Source organism: Aulostomus chinensis, chromosome 11 (assembly GCF_037954235.1).
Source record: "Aulostomus chinensis isolate RoL2024-O1b breed Wild chromosome 11, RoL_Achi_v1.0, whole genome shotgun sequence".
Classification (NCBI taxonomy): Eukaryota; Metazoa; Chordata; class Actinopteri; order Syngnathiformes; family Aulostomidae; genus Aulostomus; species Aulostomus chinensis.
In genome coordinates, this window is record NC_141330.1 from 16,024,101 (window position 1) to 16,042,417 (window position 18,317).

Sequence of the window (18,317 nt, forward strand, 5' to 3'; positions counted from 1 at the left end):
CGGGGGGGGGGGGGGGGGGGTTGGGGGTCGGGTTGGTGGTGGTGGTGGTTGTCCCACTCGTTCAGGCGCCTCAAGACAAAATTAGCTTCTCACCCTGATGGAGGACAGACATTTCTATCACCATCTAAGCGGGCACCTGATGTACGCACAAAAATGACAGATACCTGACATCTGTATGTGGAAAGAAAAATACTTCAAACTCACAACACACGCACACACAGTCTCCATAGGACATATTATTCATTTGAACCTCGGCATACAACGCTGCCCCACCGGGCTCTTGCCCCAAAGCCACCCCCAAGACCCTTCCTTGAATATAGTTTGAAAGAACTGGTACTGCGTTCGGCGTGGAGAAAGAAAGAATGTTCGTTTCGAGGGGAAAAGGATCTCATACTAAAAAACATCTGTCGCAAGAATTGCGAAAGTCACGTATACACAAGTGTATACACTCCATCACTCAGTAGGCGGTCCTTGGGCTGGCCCAGCACCTCAATCAGGCATCTCATTGACTGGTAGCTGCAGTTCTCAGGAAAAAGATTGTCTCCCAGGAAGAGGAAGGCCAGGAAGCAGCCAACCACTATTCACGTTGATGATCAGTGCATTAATTCAGAAGTCAGTTTGTTTCCCAGTCATTCCAGAAGCTTTCATTCATGTATTCAGCTCAGTATAATTGACCTCTTGATGACCATCAAAACATTTACTGGCCATCTAATTTACTGACTTCACCATTCAACTGTTATTTCGAAGACTTTTGAGACAAAAGGAAAAGTAGAAGAGGAATTGTGAGGCGAGACCTATATTTTACTGAGCAGATGGAGTCGAATCGACTGCCTCACTGTCCTGGGTGTTCGTACGTGCGTGACCTCATCACAGTTACGCACTACGGTTACGCACGGAGAAACGCTGCTCTGCCATTGGTCAATATCTCCGAGGCTTCTGGAGGCTCAGGCTCCCTCCCCCCCGCCCTCTTACACACCATCCTGTCAGCCAGAGGTTACACCAGCAGGGAGTTCGGATGTAAAAATGTGATTGTGCTCAAACGCTAGCAGCTACAGTGTTTACGGGTTTTGTCGTATACGTTGGCTGTTCTCTCCTGGAAACAGGAAGAAGTGGTCACCATGGTAACATCAAGCTGGTTTGGCCCCTGGACCTTTTGGCTGAACATGTTTTCAAACCTGGTTGTTAGCCAGATGAGGCCGTCGGTCTTTTCAACAAACCCTGAAACAGCAGAACAACCACTGAACAATGAGCGCAGAGCTGTTTGTGTTGGTGGTGACTGCTTTCCATATTTTAATCATTCTATGATAAAAGCACTGTGAGATGAATAAAAGTTGTTTCCATGTGCATGACTGCAATTACAATGAACAAAGTAGCAACACAGAACTTAAAATTTATGATGTTTTCTTTGTGCTTAATTAAACGTTGTGCTGAGGGCACCTACAAGTGATACTATGGTCAGGTTGGGTCATGGCTGTCACTGACTGACTAACGTCCATTTTGTTCCAGTTTCAGAGCAGGATACTTTTGTACAGCAGAGGAAAATAATTCTCTGCAAGTGTGAAAGTATGCACACTCTCTGGTCCACCATAAAGCCTCTCCCTCTAACACATAAACCGTTGTATTGCAGCAGCATCAGAGGCACTGCAGCTTCCTCCTTCTAAACTTCATACTTGGCTGAACACGGCAGCGACTTCACTTTTCCTTTACACCAATAAAACAGTGACGAGGCAATAGAACGGCCGCCTGTCACGGTCCGGGACGCCTCTGACCTCCAGCAGTTTTTCATTTTCATTCAGTTCAATCGTTTGGTTTGTGTTTTTTTCTTCCTTCAATATGGATTCCTCATGTCTGGTTCATTTGGATGATTTCTCCCCATGAATCTTGTGTTTGCTTTTATTTTGTACCATTCATCATTTCTGTAATTTATCCCATTGTCTGTTTCTACGTTGTGTCTTTCTTTTACCATCCCTCCACCGACCACCACACACACGTCCAGTTATCCAATGGTTTGGAACACGACAGCCCAGCCAGTGCCCCTTACCTGCACAGCAACGGGGGGAGTATGGGCTCAGGGTCCAGCACTGCCTTCCCCTTCTTCACCCTGCCCTTCTTTGCCTCCATTTCCTCCTCTTGCCTCCACAGCCGGCCTGCCTAGCACCCAAACTCCTTACCCTGGACAGGGGGCCTACCCGATCGCAGCCTACCCCTCCACACGCATCCACACAGGAGTCTATCCATCCACCCCCACAGGTCCTTATACTGCCACAGGTACGACTTGTACTGACATTCACAAATCTTATACATCTGCTCTTGAACCTCCCTGCCATCTAACATCAAACACCTATCATGAGAACCAGAGTTGTTCTGTAGATTTTTTCTTGTTGCTAATTTGTCTTAGTGGTTTGTTACTTTGTTCTTATTATGGCAGAAATATTAATAATCATAATTGTTCACGGTCCAGTTATTGTCACCCCTGGGGTTGCCACAATCCGCCGCACCCCCTCTTCTAAGCCGTCTGCTCGCCGTTCAGGATCAGTTACGGGCACAGGCCCCATCCCTATCCGTACACCTGTTGTCCCAGTAAAGATCCCCACGGTTCCTGACACGTCGGGAGCCGTAAACGGCAGCAGGAGTGCAGAGGAGATGCGAGGAAGAGAAGGAGGGAGCCCAGATTCTCCAACATTTGCTGGAGGCGAAGATGCCGGCACGCTGCCTGTGGTGTCTTGGAGTGGTCAGGCTACAACCAATCCTCCCACCATCCCGCTGGCCAACCAGCTGACCCAGCAGCAGCAGCAGCCTCAGAGTGAGACAGGAGGGGACGAGGCGGGAGAAGGGGCGGATGGTAACATGCTGCTGGCCATCCGCAAGGGAGTCAAGCTCAAGAGAACCCTCACTAATGACCGCTCGGCACCGCGCATCGCCTGATAACAGCACAATACACAGGCCGGGTCACAAAGAGGCCCCCCCACCTCATTTTATATATAAATGAGGTCAAAGGCACCAGAATTCACTGGTAGAGGAGGCATTTGCAGACTGTGTGCTTTCTCCTCTAATAAGAGTCCCTTTGACCTGTTTTACATGAAGCATTTCTCTTTTTGCCGTGTCAACAAATCTCACACCAATCAGAAAGCATCCATCCAACCAGGCATGTTGGCCTGAGATCACATGGCCTCAAACTTTAGCTCATGATGCTTCTAAATTAATGTAGAAATAGGACGACTGTTTGTTTTGGACCTGAAGTGAATGTTAGGCCCAATACTGCTTTATTCTAGATAAAACCGGATAAACAAGGCAACATGTTTATGATGTTTTCTGAAAGTCATTACTTATCAACTTGAATGAATTACAATTGCCACACTTTTCTACTCATCCCGTTATATTAAACTTTACCCTGATCAACTCTGAAAAGCATGGATCATTAATAAAGCTTTTATCATCTGAAGTCATTCTGACTCTTAGCATCGAAGGTGATTCAAGTTCAATACGGACAGATTTTGTTTTAGGTTTTTTTTGCATTTCTTACTAAGAAATTGCCAACCTTTTCTGGACTGGTTCCATTTTCAGTTGTGGACTTTTGGTTTTGCTTCGTATCCATTTCTTCTCGGTTTTCCTTGTGTTTTCAGTTTTGTAAGTTGCTGTTTCCCAAGTTTTGAGTCGTTCTCCTGTGTCTCGTCTCTTCATCGGTCACCATCCTGCTCCTCGTGTTTCTCACCCTATCAGCTCTTTCCCTGCCCTCCTCTGCTCCCACCTGCTTCTTCTTGTGTCATTCGTGGAGTCTGAGTTCAAGTTCAGTTTCTAATGTCAATCTTTGTGTGGTTCTCTGCTCTGCTCAACCTGAGTTCTGATTTTGGCCTGAAATTATTGGGGTTTCTTTTGGGTTTTTTTTCACATGCGGAGTTCAATAAAGAAATTATGTCTTCTTCAATGAGTTAAACTAATCCCACAGTGCCTCAGATATTTAGTAGTAAAACTTCTTATGCTACTAGATAGCAGCACCCGTGGCTACCAAACTTGAAGCACTTTGTCGTATTTCTTAAAGTTTTTCCCCTCCAGTCTAAATTCTTGCTTGTGTTGTACTTCGCTTTGGACAAAAGTGTCTGCAAATTGAAATTGTTTAATTGTAGAATTGTATTTCTGGTCAAATGTGAGTTTCCTCAAGACATCTCAGTATTTGACTCCATTTTGTACACTTGGATATTTTGATGTATTTACTAACAGGAAAGGAAAACACTAAAAAAGTTATAGATTCTCTGTGCCAATCTGATAGTGTGAACAGGGGGAAATGGTCATTTTCGTACTGCCTGGTTGTTTTGGGGAAACAACATTTAGTTCTTTTTCTGGCTATTTGCTTGTGTAAAACTTGTGTTATCAACCTGTAATATTCATATTTAAACTGCTAGTACAGTAAATATATATAATATCGAAGTTGCTACATGTCAGTTTATTGTATGAATAGGAAGGGTATAATGTTTCAGTATTTTGAGTTCAGATGAAGACATCACATTTTTGTCCTGCAGGGTTTCAGTAAAGAAAGTGTGGAATACCAAAAACACAAACAGAACTGTTTTTTTTCCCCTTTTGCAACTATTAAGAGTTGAACAAATGCCCCCCTGCCCATGATATTTAGTATTTGTTTGGATTATGGTTTCCCAAAGATGTCCTAGCGAGCGAGTCCTTTTGTTTAGATATTTTGATGGATTCATTTGTACTTACTTCAGTAGAAATAAAAACCAGGAAAGGATGGGCTGTAAAAAAGTAAAGGTTATAGATTCTCTGTGCCAATCTAATAGTGTGAAGGGGGGGGGTGGTCATTTTCATACTGCCTGGACGTTTTGGGGAAACTCAACATTTTGATCTCTTTGGATTTTTTTTGGGCCGTCCACTTGTCTCAAACTTGTGTTATCAACCTGTAATATTCATATTTAAACTGCTAGCATAGTAAATATATACAATATCAAAGTTGCTACATGTCAGTTTATTGTATGGATAGGAAGGGTATAGTTAGTGAGGGTTTTTTAGTGTCCAGCTTCTGTCTCCACCCTGAGGAGAGTTGACCTCTCTGTCTGTCTCTGTACAGGTCAACAGGCTACGATGCTGTTTGTCCCAGAAAGGACAAGCTTGTTATTTTGTGGAATGACAGCTTTAGCAATATAATAAAAACATTTGCTTTAATCATTTCTTTTGTCTGTATCAGTGTTTACCTGTAGGCTGCACCTTGACAATAATGGACATGTTGAAAATGCGTTTTTTATTCTATTCATTGTTGGACTGTTATTCATTTATTTGTCTATTTATTAATTGACCTTTACTATCCTGATGTATTGCAGTCACTTTTTCAGGTACAAACACCCCTGAATATTCCAGATTTCCTAAAAAAAAACTGCCTGAGGCTGAACAGAGGAAACCCCGGGGATGGGAAAATGATTTTCTTAGTTTTATCCACCAGGGGTCGCTGTAGTCTCAACTTTTCTGCTATTGCGTACACCTGGGTAGCGAATCCCTCTCCCGTCTTCGGAGGCCTGAAAATACTCGTCTAATCAATAAAAGTACGTCCCAAACAATTAATCTCCTACTCTCAGGCACGCAACCAGAAAGTAAAAGCCTTGAATCAAACATTAAATCAGGAGCAAAGCAACCACAGATGCCCTTAGAAGCAGAAATTCCTTATGGTGTCATATTTACTTGGGGTGTGGACCCCAGTCAGCAGGGTGAATAGCTGTGCATTGCTGAGGAGGGAGGGATGTGCAAACACGCTGCTTTTGTTTTGGGTAACACTTTCCCAACAATTTTAAAGTTTCATAATGGGTCAAACGTCACTGTTTTTGAAAAAAAAAAACCACCTCAATTATATTAAATGTAATACTAAATGGGTAATATACGTATGCTCAATCTCTCCATCGTTCAAGAAGGTTTCTAAATGTAAAACCAAAAATGAAATGGGAATAGGTTTTTACTGAGCAGATGTAGTAAAATCGACTGCCTCATTGTCCTGGGTGTGCGTACGTATGTGACGTCATCACAGTTACGCGCGGAGAAACGCTGCTCTGCCATTGGTCAATATCTCCGAGGCTTCTGGACGCTCAGGCTCCCTCCCCCACGCCCTCTCACACACCATCCTGTCAGCCAGAGGTTACACCAGCAGGGAGTTCGGACGTAAAAATGTGATTGTGCTCAAACGCTAGCAGCTACAGTGTTTACGGGTTTTGTCGTCAAACATCCCGGAGCAGGCGAATACGACACGAATGTGACGAGGCAGCGTCGGTTGGTCAAGGTTTCTGCAGGAGGTTGCTGGACGGGACAGCGGACCATCGACTGAGGTGCGTCCGAGGAGACAAGTTTCCGTCTGGTGTTGGACAACCGCCGCATCATTTCCTACTTAGTCCGTCGTAAATAAGGTGTCGCGGTACTGCCGTCCTCGCTCTTTGCCCTCGAATAACCCCGGTTGTCTCTCGGTGTAAGAACATGTGGTGGTGTTTCCATGTCAGACTGAATTCTAAGATGTGTTTAGGTGGAAGCAGGCTGAAATAACCGGGCCTGTTGACGACCCTCCTCCGCTCTTCTCCTCCAGGTTCCCGGCGTCAGTACTTCCCGTCATCTCAGAGATGCTGCCCAGCCTGCGGAGAGTCTTGCGGCCCGCCCTCTCTTTGAGAGCCGGGACTGGGCTGCTCCGAGCCGGACCACGGGGGCAGCAAACACCGCCGCCTCTCTCCATGCTGGGACAGCGGTGTAACCTGGGCACTCACCCGCTGAAGGAGCCCGTGGAGCCGCTCAACTCGCCCCGCGGAGCCAAGGAGTTTATTTATAGCCTCCACCCGTCCGAGCGCACCTGTCTGCTGCGGGAGCTGCACAGGTTCGAGTCCATAGCCATAGCTCAAGGTAGGCGGTGTGTGCAGTGACAGCGATGACCTCGACTCTCCCTTAATGATCCGCCAGTCATTTAGTCTGTAAATATAAATACACTGGAAATGCTTTACTGATATAGTTTTGATAAACGTTTGATGTCGGTAACATCAAGACTGGTTTTCATCTAAAGAGGAAAGACATTTTAAAGATTGCAGATTTCCAATAAATATAAATTATAGTTAAAGTATAGTAAGGAGCTAATCTCCACATGCAGCTGGGCCTGATGACCTCTGACCTCTGAGTTTTAGAAAAAAGAAACTATTGAGCCAGACCATGAGTTTTCTTGAAACCTTCACTGTGACAGCACATCTGTCTGACCTTTTAACAAGGACTCTTACTCAGTCAATAATCCCATCCTGTGTAGCAGAATTGGTTTGAAAGTGAAGTGGAAGCCTCTGCTGTTGAAGAATCTCAATCTCGTGAGATGCTGACCGAGCTGGTGAAGAAAAGAATTTGGAAAGAATCCAAGATTTTCTTTTTCTGAAATCCAGGACAGCCAGTGAATAAAATTATTAGAATAGGCACTGATACACTCTGTTACCCCATTTTGTAAAGAAGAAATGAAAATGACTAAACATAATATATACAAGAGTTTCTTGTCAATATTTCAATGAAGGACAAGTGATGACATTAATGTTGAACCATTTCCAGCGCGACTTATGGATCAAATCAGCCACAGTGTCCTGGGCAGAGTTCACACACGCGTGTGAACTGAGAGGTAGCAACAGATTTTACCTTGATTTGATGTATTTCCATTAAGATAAGAATTGATGTCCTGTTTGTGTTGTTAGCCTGAGACAACTGAGCTAACGGGGAAGAAGCAGGGTCCCGTTTCAGGACTACGGGCTGTGTGGTAGCGATGCAAAGACTTGCATACTCGCTGGTACTGATCCTACATTTTCACAGTGTCAGAGGTATTTCTGGTACTGGTATTAGAATCACAATAAGCTGTTTGTTATGAATCACTTTTTCAAGACCAGACAGACCTTTTTGTTTGTTCTCTCTAAATAAAGAACAAACTACTTTTGTTATCCTTGGCTGAAGGTACCTTTTAATTATTTTTTTTCTTTGCCAAGGGTAAATGAATTAAAACATGATAAAGGTAATTCTATGAATACAATTACAAAATGATTTTAGTTGGAATATGAAAATAAAGGTATAAATATGTTGATTTGGTGTCTGGAGTTAACAAGCAAACTCCCTTTTGTAGTTCAGATCATCTCTGATTTGGAGCAGTATGTTGGAACATATTTTACTCAGCCCAAAAACCTGCAGCTTCTGTTATTTGCATATTGCAGCTTGGCCGTATTGCAGTCTTTATCATTTTTTGATTCATTAAGCAGCCTTATTACTCAGTGCGTCACACTGCAGCCCATAATGATAATGATAATAATATATAGGTACCTGTAAGTTGGCGAAGACCTACCTTCAGACTTCACCCCCCATCTCCGTCACCCGATACCTCATTCCCCTCTACCCTCATGTATGTGTCGGTGCTTCACTGCTGCACCAAAATACTGCCTTGAATATGTGGTATAATTGTGTCAGCTGGATTCTAGAGGGTTTTCCAAACGAAAGAGTGTGCTAGATGTCTCTCATGTGGGGCGACAGAGCAAGAAATGCACTGATCAATACTGCGACAGAAGCGAGCGCGATGAAAGGGAGTAAAGATGAGGAACAGGCTTCACCAGGCGAAGCTGCTGTGTCGCCCTCTTTGTTCCCCCGTAGCTTTCAAGAGCAAAGATTAAGTCTATACTTAGACACAGAATCATGATTATATTAAATAATAATAGCAACAACTGATACCAAGTGCTTCACAGCAGCAGACAAATACAAGGGAACTGGAAAGCAATGAATTACAATTCAGCACTTGTATATAGAAAGAAGAAAGCACCCCGGGTCATCAGTCTTGACTTGGGAATAGCCAGCAGGCTCTTATCAGTTGATGTCAACCTGCAGGCTGGTCAGTAATAATTTAGAAGCTCCCTCAGATTGCTCGGTGCCATGATGTACAGGGCTTTAAAAGTCCAGAGTAAATTTGAGGATCGAGTCTTATAACGGACAGACAGCGAGTGAGGAGAAGCTAAAATGGAAGTGATACGAGCTTGTGTTTCATATCAGCTTTGCAACATGGAAAAATTCCTAGTTTCTTCATTGTACATGAAGTTTGAACTGCTGGTTCTTGATCAAAATATGTGCTGGACTTGACATTGTCAATGCTGGAGACATTTAAGGGCATAGTTGCAGCCTCCCTGATCTGAACCCGACTGGTGTTTCGTATGTAACAAGCACCATGTTCAAGTATAAGGATGCTTCTAAGTGGTTACGCGTACTGGAGCACCCTCTTCCGAAGGTCAGTAATTGATTTTGTTATCATCCAAATTGAGGCTGCGTGTCACAGCCACTCGGGTGAGGAGAGGCGCAGAGCTGTCAACTTGATCACCATCTGGTGGTGAGTTGGGTCAGATGGCCAGGGGAAGTCTCTGGACTGACCTGGCAAGCCTGAATGTGTTGTGTGAGTGAGCTGGGAATGTTTGTGGTTGAGGTCCCTGTTCCGATGGACAAAGAGGGCCATTGGCCCTGTTGGTAAACATGTTTCAGGTGATGAACGAGAGCTTTACAGCCAGTCACAAACCTCTGTACGCTACATGATTGACGGTGTCCTAAACACACCTCCCCTAGTTGGACATGTACTCGGTGTCAACCTCGTTTCTTCAATAACATTGGCGTTATTATTGACAGATCCATGACGTCATTGCAATGGTCCGGCTTCATATTCCTCTTTACCTTCGAGGTTTATGCCTTTATATGTCATGGATCTCTGTCATTGTTCCGCAGGCTGCTGAACTCCTTATTGCACCGTGCTACTGATTGTTGCTCTGAATAATGTCGGGTCTTCACTGTGTACGACACTCATAGCAAGTCTGCGATCATGCTCAGCTTACTCCTGGCACTGCAAACTGGCCTTGTATTTTTTGTTTTTGTCTTTCTTGTTTGGAAGCGATGCTTTGCTGTGGCAGTTTTCTATCTGTCATCTTGTCAAAGGAGGTTTTCATGTGAAAAAAAGGGTGAAATACCTCATCTTGCTCTTGTTTCCTCACCCTCTAGAAGATGCTGCCCTGTAAATACAGGGAGGTGTGTGTGGGATTGATTTTTTTTTTTTTTTTTTTTTTTTACTGTATTGATTTTAGTCAGTTACCTCTCTAATGTACGGCGGTTATTTTTATGCTTTGATTGTTCTCCAGTAGTTGCAATAGTATGTAGTAATGGTATTGTGATGGGAGGGAGGACGATGATGGCGTTGTCTAAATTATATTGTTAAACATGCAGAAACAGAAGTATGTCTGAATGCCTGATTGGACTTTCCGCTGTGGAATTATCTCAGATACGGACTTCATGATCAGCATCACTAAAAGGATCTTTCATGCTCATTGATCCTACTAGGACATCATTGTTGTTCTGCCGGATGTGGCTGATTGCAGCCTGACCACAGACTGCGAGTGTTTCATTGAGCACACAGCAATAAATCCCTTGTTTCTTTATGTGGCGCCCTGTGGCTGCAAGAAGCTAAAATATCCCTCTCCTCCTAATCGGTGTTGTAGTTGCATGCAGCAGCTCCAAATAATGGAGTATTTAAACGACAAAAAGACTCAAAGGCAATATTGTATTTCTTGGTGGGTTGTCATTTGTCAGAGAATATCTGCCTTCATTTAAGCTCAACATCTCAAATTCAAAGCCACTACAAAGTAGAATAACATTTTGTACGTGTCACCTATGGGGCCCGCCAGGCTGGGGCTGCTGTCATCATCACCTTCATGCTATAAAAACCCACAGGGATTCTCTTACCTGCCGTATGTATATGCAGGCTGCAGACCAGCTGAATCAGTGATTGTCGTCCTCACTCTCTCACAGACTGGCAGGCTGACACATTGATTTGGTTGACAGCCTTATCTTCATCTAGCACCCTGCAGGACTCCTGGATTACAGCCCTTATTTTGGATCTTTATATGCACTTAGCTGAATGGTGACACTCCTGTCTACAGTGTGGAAGCTCAGTGACACGCAACAGTGATGGTGTTGCTGCTGGTGTGACCCCTGGTCTTGTCTCCTAAACACAGTCCCTTTGTCTTAGATTGTGCTCTCCACTTCATCTCTTTACATTCAGTTGGCTTGCTTCATGTTTGATTGTCCTGTATATGACTGGCTTAGAGAAGAGACACACTAGCTTTTGTGTATCACCATGGCAACACGTGAGTGACGCTGACCATTAGCTTTCAGTCAGAAAGTCCTTCCAGAAGTCACATCTCCTGCCCAGCCCATAGATATTTGAAGTCAATTTCTTCCTCAGCTCTTAATTAAGTGTTTTTAAGCTACAGTACATGGAGGCAGCACAGGAAGCTACACACACACCACCCTGACACATTATCAGCCCACTTTCTAAAGCTGACAATTTAACACAGAGCTGAAGCAGCTTGCAAGCAGAAGCAGCCACATTTAAGTGCTGTGGAGGAACATATTTAGGTATGATTGAGTAACTTTATAGTTTTTATTTTGCGGAAAAATAAGTTGCAATTAATTTTATTTTAAAATTTACATTTCACTCCACAGTTTGAACTTTTTTGATGATAAAGAATACCAGTACCAGTTGCATCATCAGTCTTTTGCTAAATGCTGAATGTACTCTATCCCTGAAGCCGTGTTTCTGGCCCCTTGTTGAATATAAAACCCAGCGTTCACTCAACTTAATACTGGTTTGAAAAAGTCAAGCAATGATTCCCCAAAATCGGTCAATAAATAGTCGATGAAGTCCCAGCAATACGCAACATGTGGTAAATCAATGGCTAGTTTGCGAGTTAAGAAATTGGTTTTGAAGGATTTGTTTGCAAAGAGGAGAAAATAGAAATCTTTTTTTTTCCTCGTTGAAAAGTTGTTCAACTCTGCCGCACATGGAGAGCCAACAGCCTGGTTCTGTGGTGCTGAGGAAAGAACAAGTTAGGAAGCAGCAACTTCTAGTGAAGGTCATCAGCTCATTGTTTATGTAGCCCGCCAGTGCTCTCAGTATGGAGAGTGCATGATGTACCGTGTGTGTGTGTGTGTGTGTGTGTGTGTGTGTGTGTGTGTGTGTGTGTGTGTGTGTGTGTGTGTGTACTATTTAAAAGCTGAGATGACACTGCAGGGCAATCTCTCATCTCCCTCTCCGCTGTAGGGGTCAGCTGCCGAGTCTTTTCACCTTGTCTTCCCCTGCTTGCTGTAGACTGGGAGGTGAGCTCCTGTAATTTGGTTTGTCAGTTTTGGTTTATCTCATTAACGTTTATTACTTCAGTCTTTACCCCCACTGAAGCGATATCTAACTCATTAGAGGTCTAAAACACATTGTAAATGAAAACCCAACAGTTTGTTTGTATGGCTTCTTTGGACCTCAGGAATCATGCTGTGTCTCTGCCACCGACAGACGGGAAGCAACAGTCCCACAAGTGGTCGAGGATACCAGCACACCGTTAGGTAGAAGCATGCAGCTTAGTTAGAATCATTGTCATCTTTGAATTGATGGCCCCATTAGAGAGAAGAGAGAAGCTTCAGATTACCATATCATCCTAGAAATGTCTGACTGAGGCAAAAGATACACATTTGAAGTTAGTAACCACATTACTTGTCCTGTAGATGAGAGAGGATAAATATTTAATTTGGGCGAGACGATGATCGTCTGCTGCGGTGGCTTAACACTAAGAGAGAGAGAGAGAGAGAGTGGACTTGATGCTAAAGATGTTATCTTCCAATCAAGTGAATTATGGTTTCAGGCTAGATTATTGTGAAAACTGCAGTATCCACCATCATGACATTATTTTCCCTACAAACTTGTGTTTCTCTAAGCAAGCTAATTCCCAACTGGAGGATACATTGCCTTGCAGATGGGTATCATGGAAAACCTCTTTCTGTAAGACAGGAAGCCTGTCTTTGCATATAAAGCGCTTCAATTCACTTATCCAGAAAATCAGGACTCGAATTCATTTAAAAGCACTGCGAGGGACGGAGGAGAATGAGAGGAGAGATGGAACAGAGGATGTTTCCGTTCCATCTGGACTTCTGTGATCATCAGTCTTCAGATACTCAGTGACATCCGCTATTATGACGCGTCTTTCCCGCAGGCCTGCTGGGAGGTAGGAAAACTGGAGATGGAGGCAGTTTCTCCTCAAAGCTCAGAGGACGATGGAGTGCTTGAGAGGTTGAGCTTAAATTGGAAATGTAAATTAAGTCAGAGAGAGAGGGATAGTGAGACAGAGGGACACATCAATCAACTGAGTGGCACTTCCTCTTCCCATCTTCCTTTTGTTTAAGTTGAAAACATCTTTTAAATCTGAATCTATCATTAATGCTGACTGATGCAGATATTCTTGCCCCTGGTCAGTTTATCAAAGGCAGGCTTGTATATTTCAAATCCTCTGCACTCAGTATATATTAGTTATTAGGTTTTTGATGTTTTATTCCCCTTTGTCTGTTGGGGGGGAAGCATCTTTTATTTCCTGCCTTAGCGTTAATGCCGACCCAAACTGGGTTTGGACCAGAGTAGCACAACCACAGACAGGACACCGGCGAAGAAGGATAATGCCCGAAGGCTATTTATTAAATGATATAGGAAAAAAAACTACTCTGGACTAGGGAGGCTAGAATGGGGGGGGGGGGTGCTTAAACTTTATATGAATAGGATGTGTGTGTGTGTGTGTGTGTGTGTGTGTGTGTGTGTGTGTGTGTGTGTGTGTGTGTGTGTGTGTGTGCTGAGTGAAGTGCGGCAGATTAGCAGCACCTGTGCTGCTGGTCCTCCCACCTGGAGGAGGAGGGCCATAGAGAGCACTGGGAGGACTGGGAGAACACTCAGCACATGTCTGACACACAGTGCTGCATAATGGCGGGCCATGGTTATATGTAACCTAAGCAGTAACAAGTGACTCCCCTCAATATCTGTTTAGTGCTGTTTTAATATTGCAAGTCACAGTTGTGATGCTGATACTTGACGGTCTGGGAAGCGGCCATGACTCTCACTGAATTACTTGAAGTAATTACATACCAGACTGTCCATTCTGTTACTTTCTATTGGAGATTGTTGTGACATTTCCTTTGGTTATTTGTGTAGAGAAAATTCTTCATTCATCACTGAGACTGTGATTGCACCAAGAGTTGCAGCCATCATCGCATAAATATTCTGCTGAAACTCAAGTCGACCCCCCCCAAGCCGTACATCAAAGGCTGCTTCTTTTCTATTGTTGCGGCAACAATAGTGCGCATAACCTGCATTTCATCATCAGCCTCACATTTCAGCATTTTAATCATCATTCTTTTCATATATCAAATGCTTGGAAAATGCATTTTTAGATTTATAGACAAAATGTTGTGTCTGTGACACTTCAAAGGGTGCTCTGCTGCTCTTGCACAACTGTGTAAAAGCAGCAGAGAAGAAGGCAGGGAGGGACGGGGACAGGAGGGCATTAGTGCAGACAGAGCATTTGGTTACCAGGGTAACCCCAATTCTTTGAAAATTGAGTGGTTTATCTCATCAGGGAAAGCACCTCCATTGTGTATTACCTCCATATCTGTCAGGAGGCAGAACTATCATCTGTAGATGTTCGCCCCCCACAACCCCACCCACCTTCATAAATGAAAGTGTGTTTCTTCCATGTCGCTACACACACAACTGGGGCAGTATTGCTGGTAAACGAAAGTCCAGGGCTAACTAGCCTAGCAAAGGTTCTCTTCCAAAGCTCACTCAGTATCTCAGTATGGGAGGTGTGGCCCACTCCTGAATGGCCCATAACACCTTGATCCAGAAGGGTTCACCCCCACCCCCCCATACTCTGAGTATACACGGAATAACTGACACCAGACAGATGTTCAGCTTGCTACAACACAGATGGCACCCTCAGAAATCCCCCTGATGTCCACCAAGTCTGCTTAACAGCGGCCATGAGAGGCTGCGCAGGAGCCTCAACAGCTCTGCCAGCCACGGTCTGCTGAGCCAGCGAGGTTACTGCTCTCCCTCTGAGTGGTGAGGCTGAGCGGGGAGATTGTGTACAGCAGCACGTTCAGCCATGGATCAGCCAATGCGTCAGCTCAAGGTGATGCGCATCTGAGTCGTTATGTTCACTTTAATGATGGGACCAATCTACAATCTCATTTATAAAGTAGGACATTTAAACATCAGGAAAAAAGTGTCTCATGCTGTGTACAAATCCGTGACTCCTGTGTGTGGACTTTTTAAGAGTTGTGGGAAAAAATGAAACTTGACAACAGGAAAGTTACTTTTCCAAATTTTTTTTTAATTTTTAGGAGTGAACAAATGAAGGCCAAGTTTGATAAAAACAAACTAAAAATGGTTTGTTTGTGTGTGTGTGTGTGTGTGTGTGTGTGTGTATGTGTGTGTGTGCGCCAACTGACAATCTGGCATTAATAATACATAATTTAGATGATATGAGAGTGAAGAACAAAAGTACTGCATATGGCTCATCTTTCGAGTGAATCTCAGACAGATGGAGTGTGTCATGAATCAAATTATACAGGCACCACAGACGCTCAGGTTATCTGCGTGACAGGATGTGTTTGATTTTCAAGGTGGTGTTTGTTTTTGTCATTGTGTCAGTTTATCAGGAGGTCATGAGTTTCAGAATGTAACGAACAGAGACGGATCTTTTTGTTTGTTTGATTAGTTTTTCAGGAGACAATGTGACCTCCGGGGAAAAAAACCAAAACGCTTTTTGTCACCGTCATCCATTTTTTTCCGTCCGCTGTTCCTTCGGTTCCGTGGATCCCTCTGAGACAACATGCTCCACATCATACCTGCCTGCTCTCTCCTGGGTGTGTACCAGGCCCTCAGTAACTGACCTTGATCTGTGTTTATTGCCTTGTGCTGTATTAATTCTATGATTAGGTCAGAGTCGTCATTACTGTGGGGCTGCACTGGGGCCAAGGTTAACCAGGCTGATTTACACTTATAATATCCAGCTTACATTATTATGTGATGCTAAGTATTCTATGAGCAATCTCACTGAGCTCGGTTGATGAAATATGACAGCAGTAGCATTAGCATAGCAATGTCATTTCAGCTAACTATCATAGCATGTGAATCATACTTTTTTCCATCCATCCATCCATTGTCTTCCACTTATTCCTACATAAAGGGTTGCGGGGGTGGGGGGGGGTGGGGGGGCTGGAGCCTATCCCAGCAGCCTTCAGGTGAGAGGCAGGGTTCACCCTGGACAGGTCACCAGTCCATCACAGGGCCAACACATAGAGACAGACAACCATTCACACTCACAGTCACACCTACAGTCAATTTAGAGTATCAATCAGCCTCGTTCCCTCTTGATGTCTTTGGACTGTGGGAGGAAGCTGGAGTACCAGAGAGAACCCACACAGGAACAGGGAGAACATGGAGACTCACACAGAAAGATTCTGTGCTGGAGCCGGGACTTGATCCCGGAACCTTCTTGCTGTGAGGCCACAGTGCTGACCACTGCACCACTGTGCAGCCCTCATACTTTTTTCCTTTCTTTTTTTTACTTGTGGTTCCTTACTGTTCTGAAAACTGTGAATTTCAAGTGATAATCTGTCAGCAGGGTGGCTTATATGTGTCATGCTAGAGAAGTGTAGAACCTCCAGGTGTAGAACCTCCAGGACGAGCAAAGAGTTGTAGAAAAGGTGTCAGCTGCAGCCCAGCAGCCTGTATACCCTACATTAGGAGAAAGAAAAAGAATAAGAAGATAAGAATACCAAGACTGAAAACTGAATACCTTACATCTGAAAAGAAAAAAAAATGCAATTATCCGGGTCCGGGCCTTGTACTTAAGGTGCTTTGGGACTGAACACACATTTTCATATTTCCAGTTACTGCCAGAGAACATAGTTCCTTTTGGGCATGTGTGGACTGCCGGATGTGGTTATCATTTTGTTCTGGGAAATCAGTTCGAGGAACCGCTTTAGTTCCTACCTCAGGTCAGAGCTCAGGTACTTTAAAAGTAGGAGCCACGAGAGCGGCAAGTGTTCATTGATTGGTCAAAGACAAGGCAACACAGCACCGGTAACTGCTATTTTGATTGAAGCCATGGCAACAGCTCACTCATAAACAGCAGTGTTGTGAAGAGAAGATAGCTTATACCCGGCGTTAGCTGGCTTACATCACTTAACCTTAGCTGTGCTGTTAGCATTGTAACCATAGCAACTTGTGAACAAGTTCTCATCTACAAATATGTAGAAGTTGTGCGTCGATGCTGCTAGCCCTGGTACAATTCACCCTTAAGAAGCAGCTTTGGTTCTTCTTGGCTCCCATCATTCAACCTGCTGCTGTTTATCCGCTGAGATTCGTGGTGATTTGTGATACCTTGGAACTGTAAAAGCAATTTTCCCTGCCCTTGCTGTTATGCATAGATAGAAGCAGCATGCCAGCAAGGTCAAAGAGAGCTCGGCCAATCACAGAAGTGTAGTTGGTCCCTTACTAACAGCAACAAGACCGAGCCAGGACCATAAAGCATGGCCTGGACACACCCACGCAGCCCCTCAGGTCAGCATTTACTTGCCAAAATAAGTGACAGCATAAGATTTAGGAGTCCAGGTTTGTCCCTTAACAACAACTCTGCTGTGAACAGAATTCACTAGGGTCCCTAGGGTCCCATGACTCCCTCACCACAACTAGCTTTACTTTTCTTGTGTTTTGGCATGATTTTCAATGCAACACTCCTGAAGTCTTGTGTAGCCACTGGATGATAACTGCTGTTTCTAGGGTGTTTACTGATGTTTTTATGCTGTCCAACAACATTGACACAAGAAAGTGGTGTACATTGTTGGTTAGCAATGCAAATTTTCTTCCAGTTTTTCTGTACTCATTTCTGCACTTCTCTATTGTACTCCTCTTTGGTGAAAAAAAATTGAACCCAGAAAAACAGATTTGTATTTTATCTGTTTCACCACCGATTTTTATCGACATATCGTCAGAAGATTTATTTTGGACATTTCCAGCACAAAACTATCACCAATATACTGAAAAACATCTTCTTGTAATCTTTCACTGCAAACGAGGATGAAAAAAATGTGATTTCATTGACAAGTGGAAGTGTCTGTTGTGAAAAACATTTTGCTGTAAATTAGACAACAGCTTCAAGATTCAAATTCGCTGGCAACAAAAATGTGGAGAGCATGGGATGCTGTTACTGTCATAATGGTGTTATCAGCTGGTCTGTTTCCCTGCTGTGATGGAGTGTGATACATTTCCACACATTGGCGAAAAGTGTTGACATAAACCAAGGCCAATGGTCTCTCCGTGTAATTGCATGTGAAGTTTTCTTCTCTGTTTCTAGTGTGAATTTTTCTCGGTAGCCCAATTAAAAATGCCCTTTCCTGGATTGTTCCAGCTTGGAGAGTTTGGTGCTGTA

At 43.9% G+C, this 18,317-nt stretch overlaps 2 protein-coding genes across 3 annotated transcripts in view; both read left to right on the forward strand.

Moving 5' to 3' along the window:
- The first annotated feature begins 32 nt into the window (after window positions 1-32).
- On the forward strand, window positions 33-5,142 carry LOC147253631 (protein MTSS 1-like). The gene is made up of 2 exons (XM_086218897.1): window positions 33-2,268; window positions 2,462-5,142. The coding sequence occupies exons 1-2, from the start codon at window positions 2,004-2,006 to the stop codon at window positions 2,923-2,925; spliced, it is 729 nt and encodes a 242-aa protein (XP_086075023.1). The 5' UTR covers window positions 33-2,003; the 3' UTR covers window positions 2,926-5,142.
- A 933-nt stretch (window positions 5,143-6,075) lies between these two features.
- The window catches only part of LOC147253632 (transmembrane protein 65-like), a 38,620-nt gene continuing 26,378 nt past the window's right edge, over window positions 6,076-18,317 (forward strand). Inside the window, exons 1-2 of one of the 2 annotated variants that reach the window (XM_086218899.1) lie at window positions 6,076-6,317; window positions 6,569-6,876. In XM_086218899.1, the coding sequence (XP_086075025.1) occupies window positions 6,603-6,876 (274 nt within the window). In that variant the 5' untranslated portion in view covers window positions 6,076-6,317; window positions 6,569-6,602. The other variant, XM_086218900.1, reaches the window with a different exon arrangement.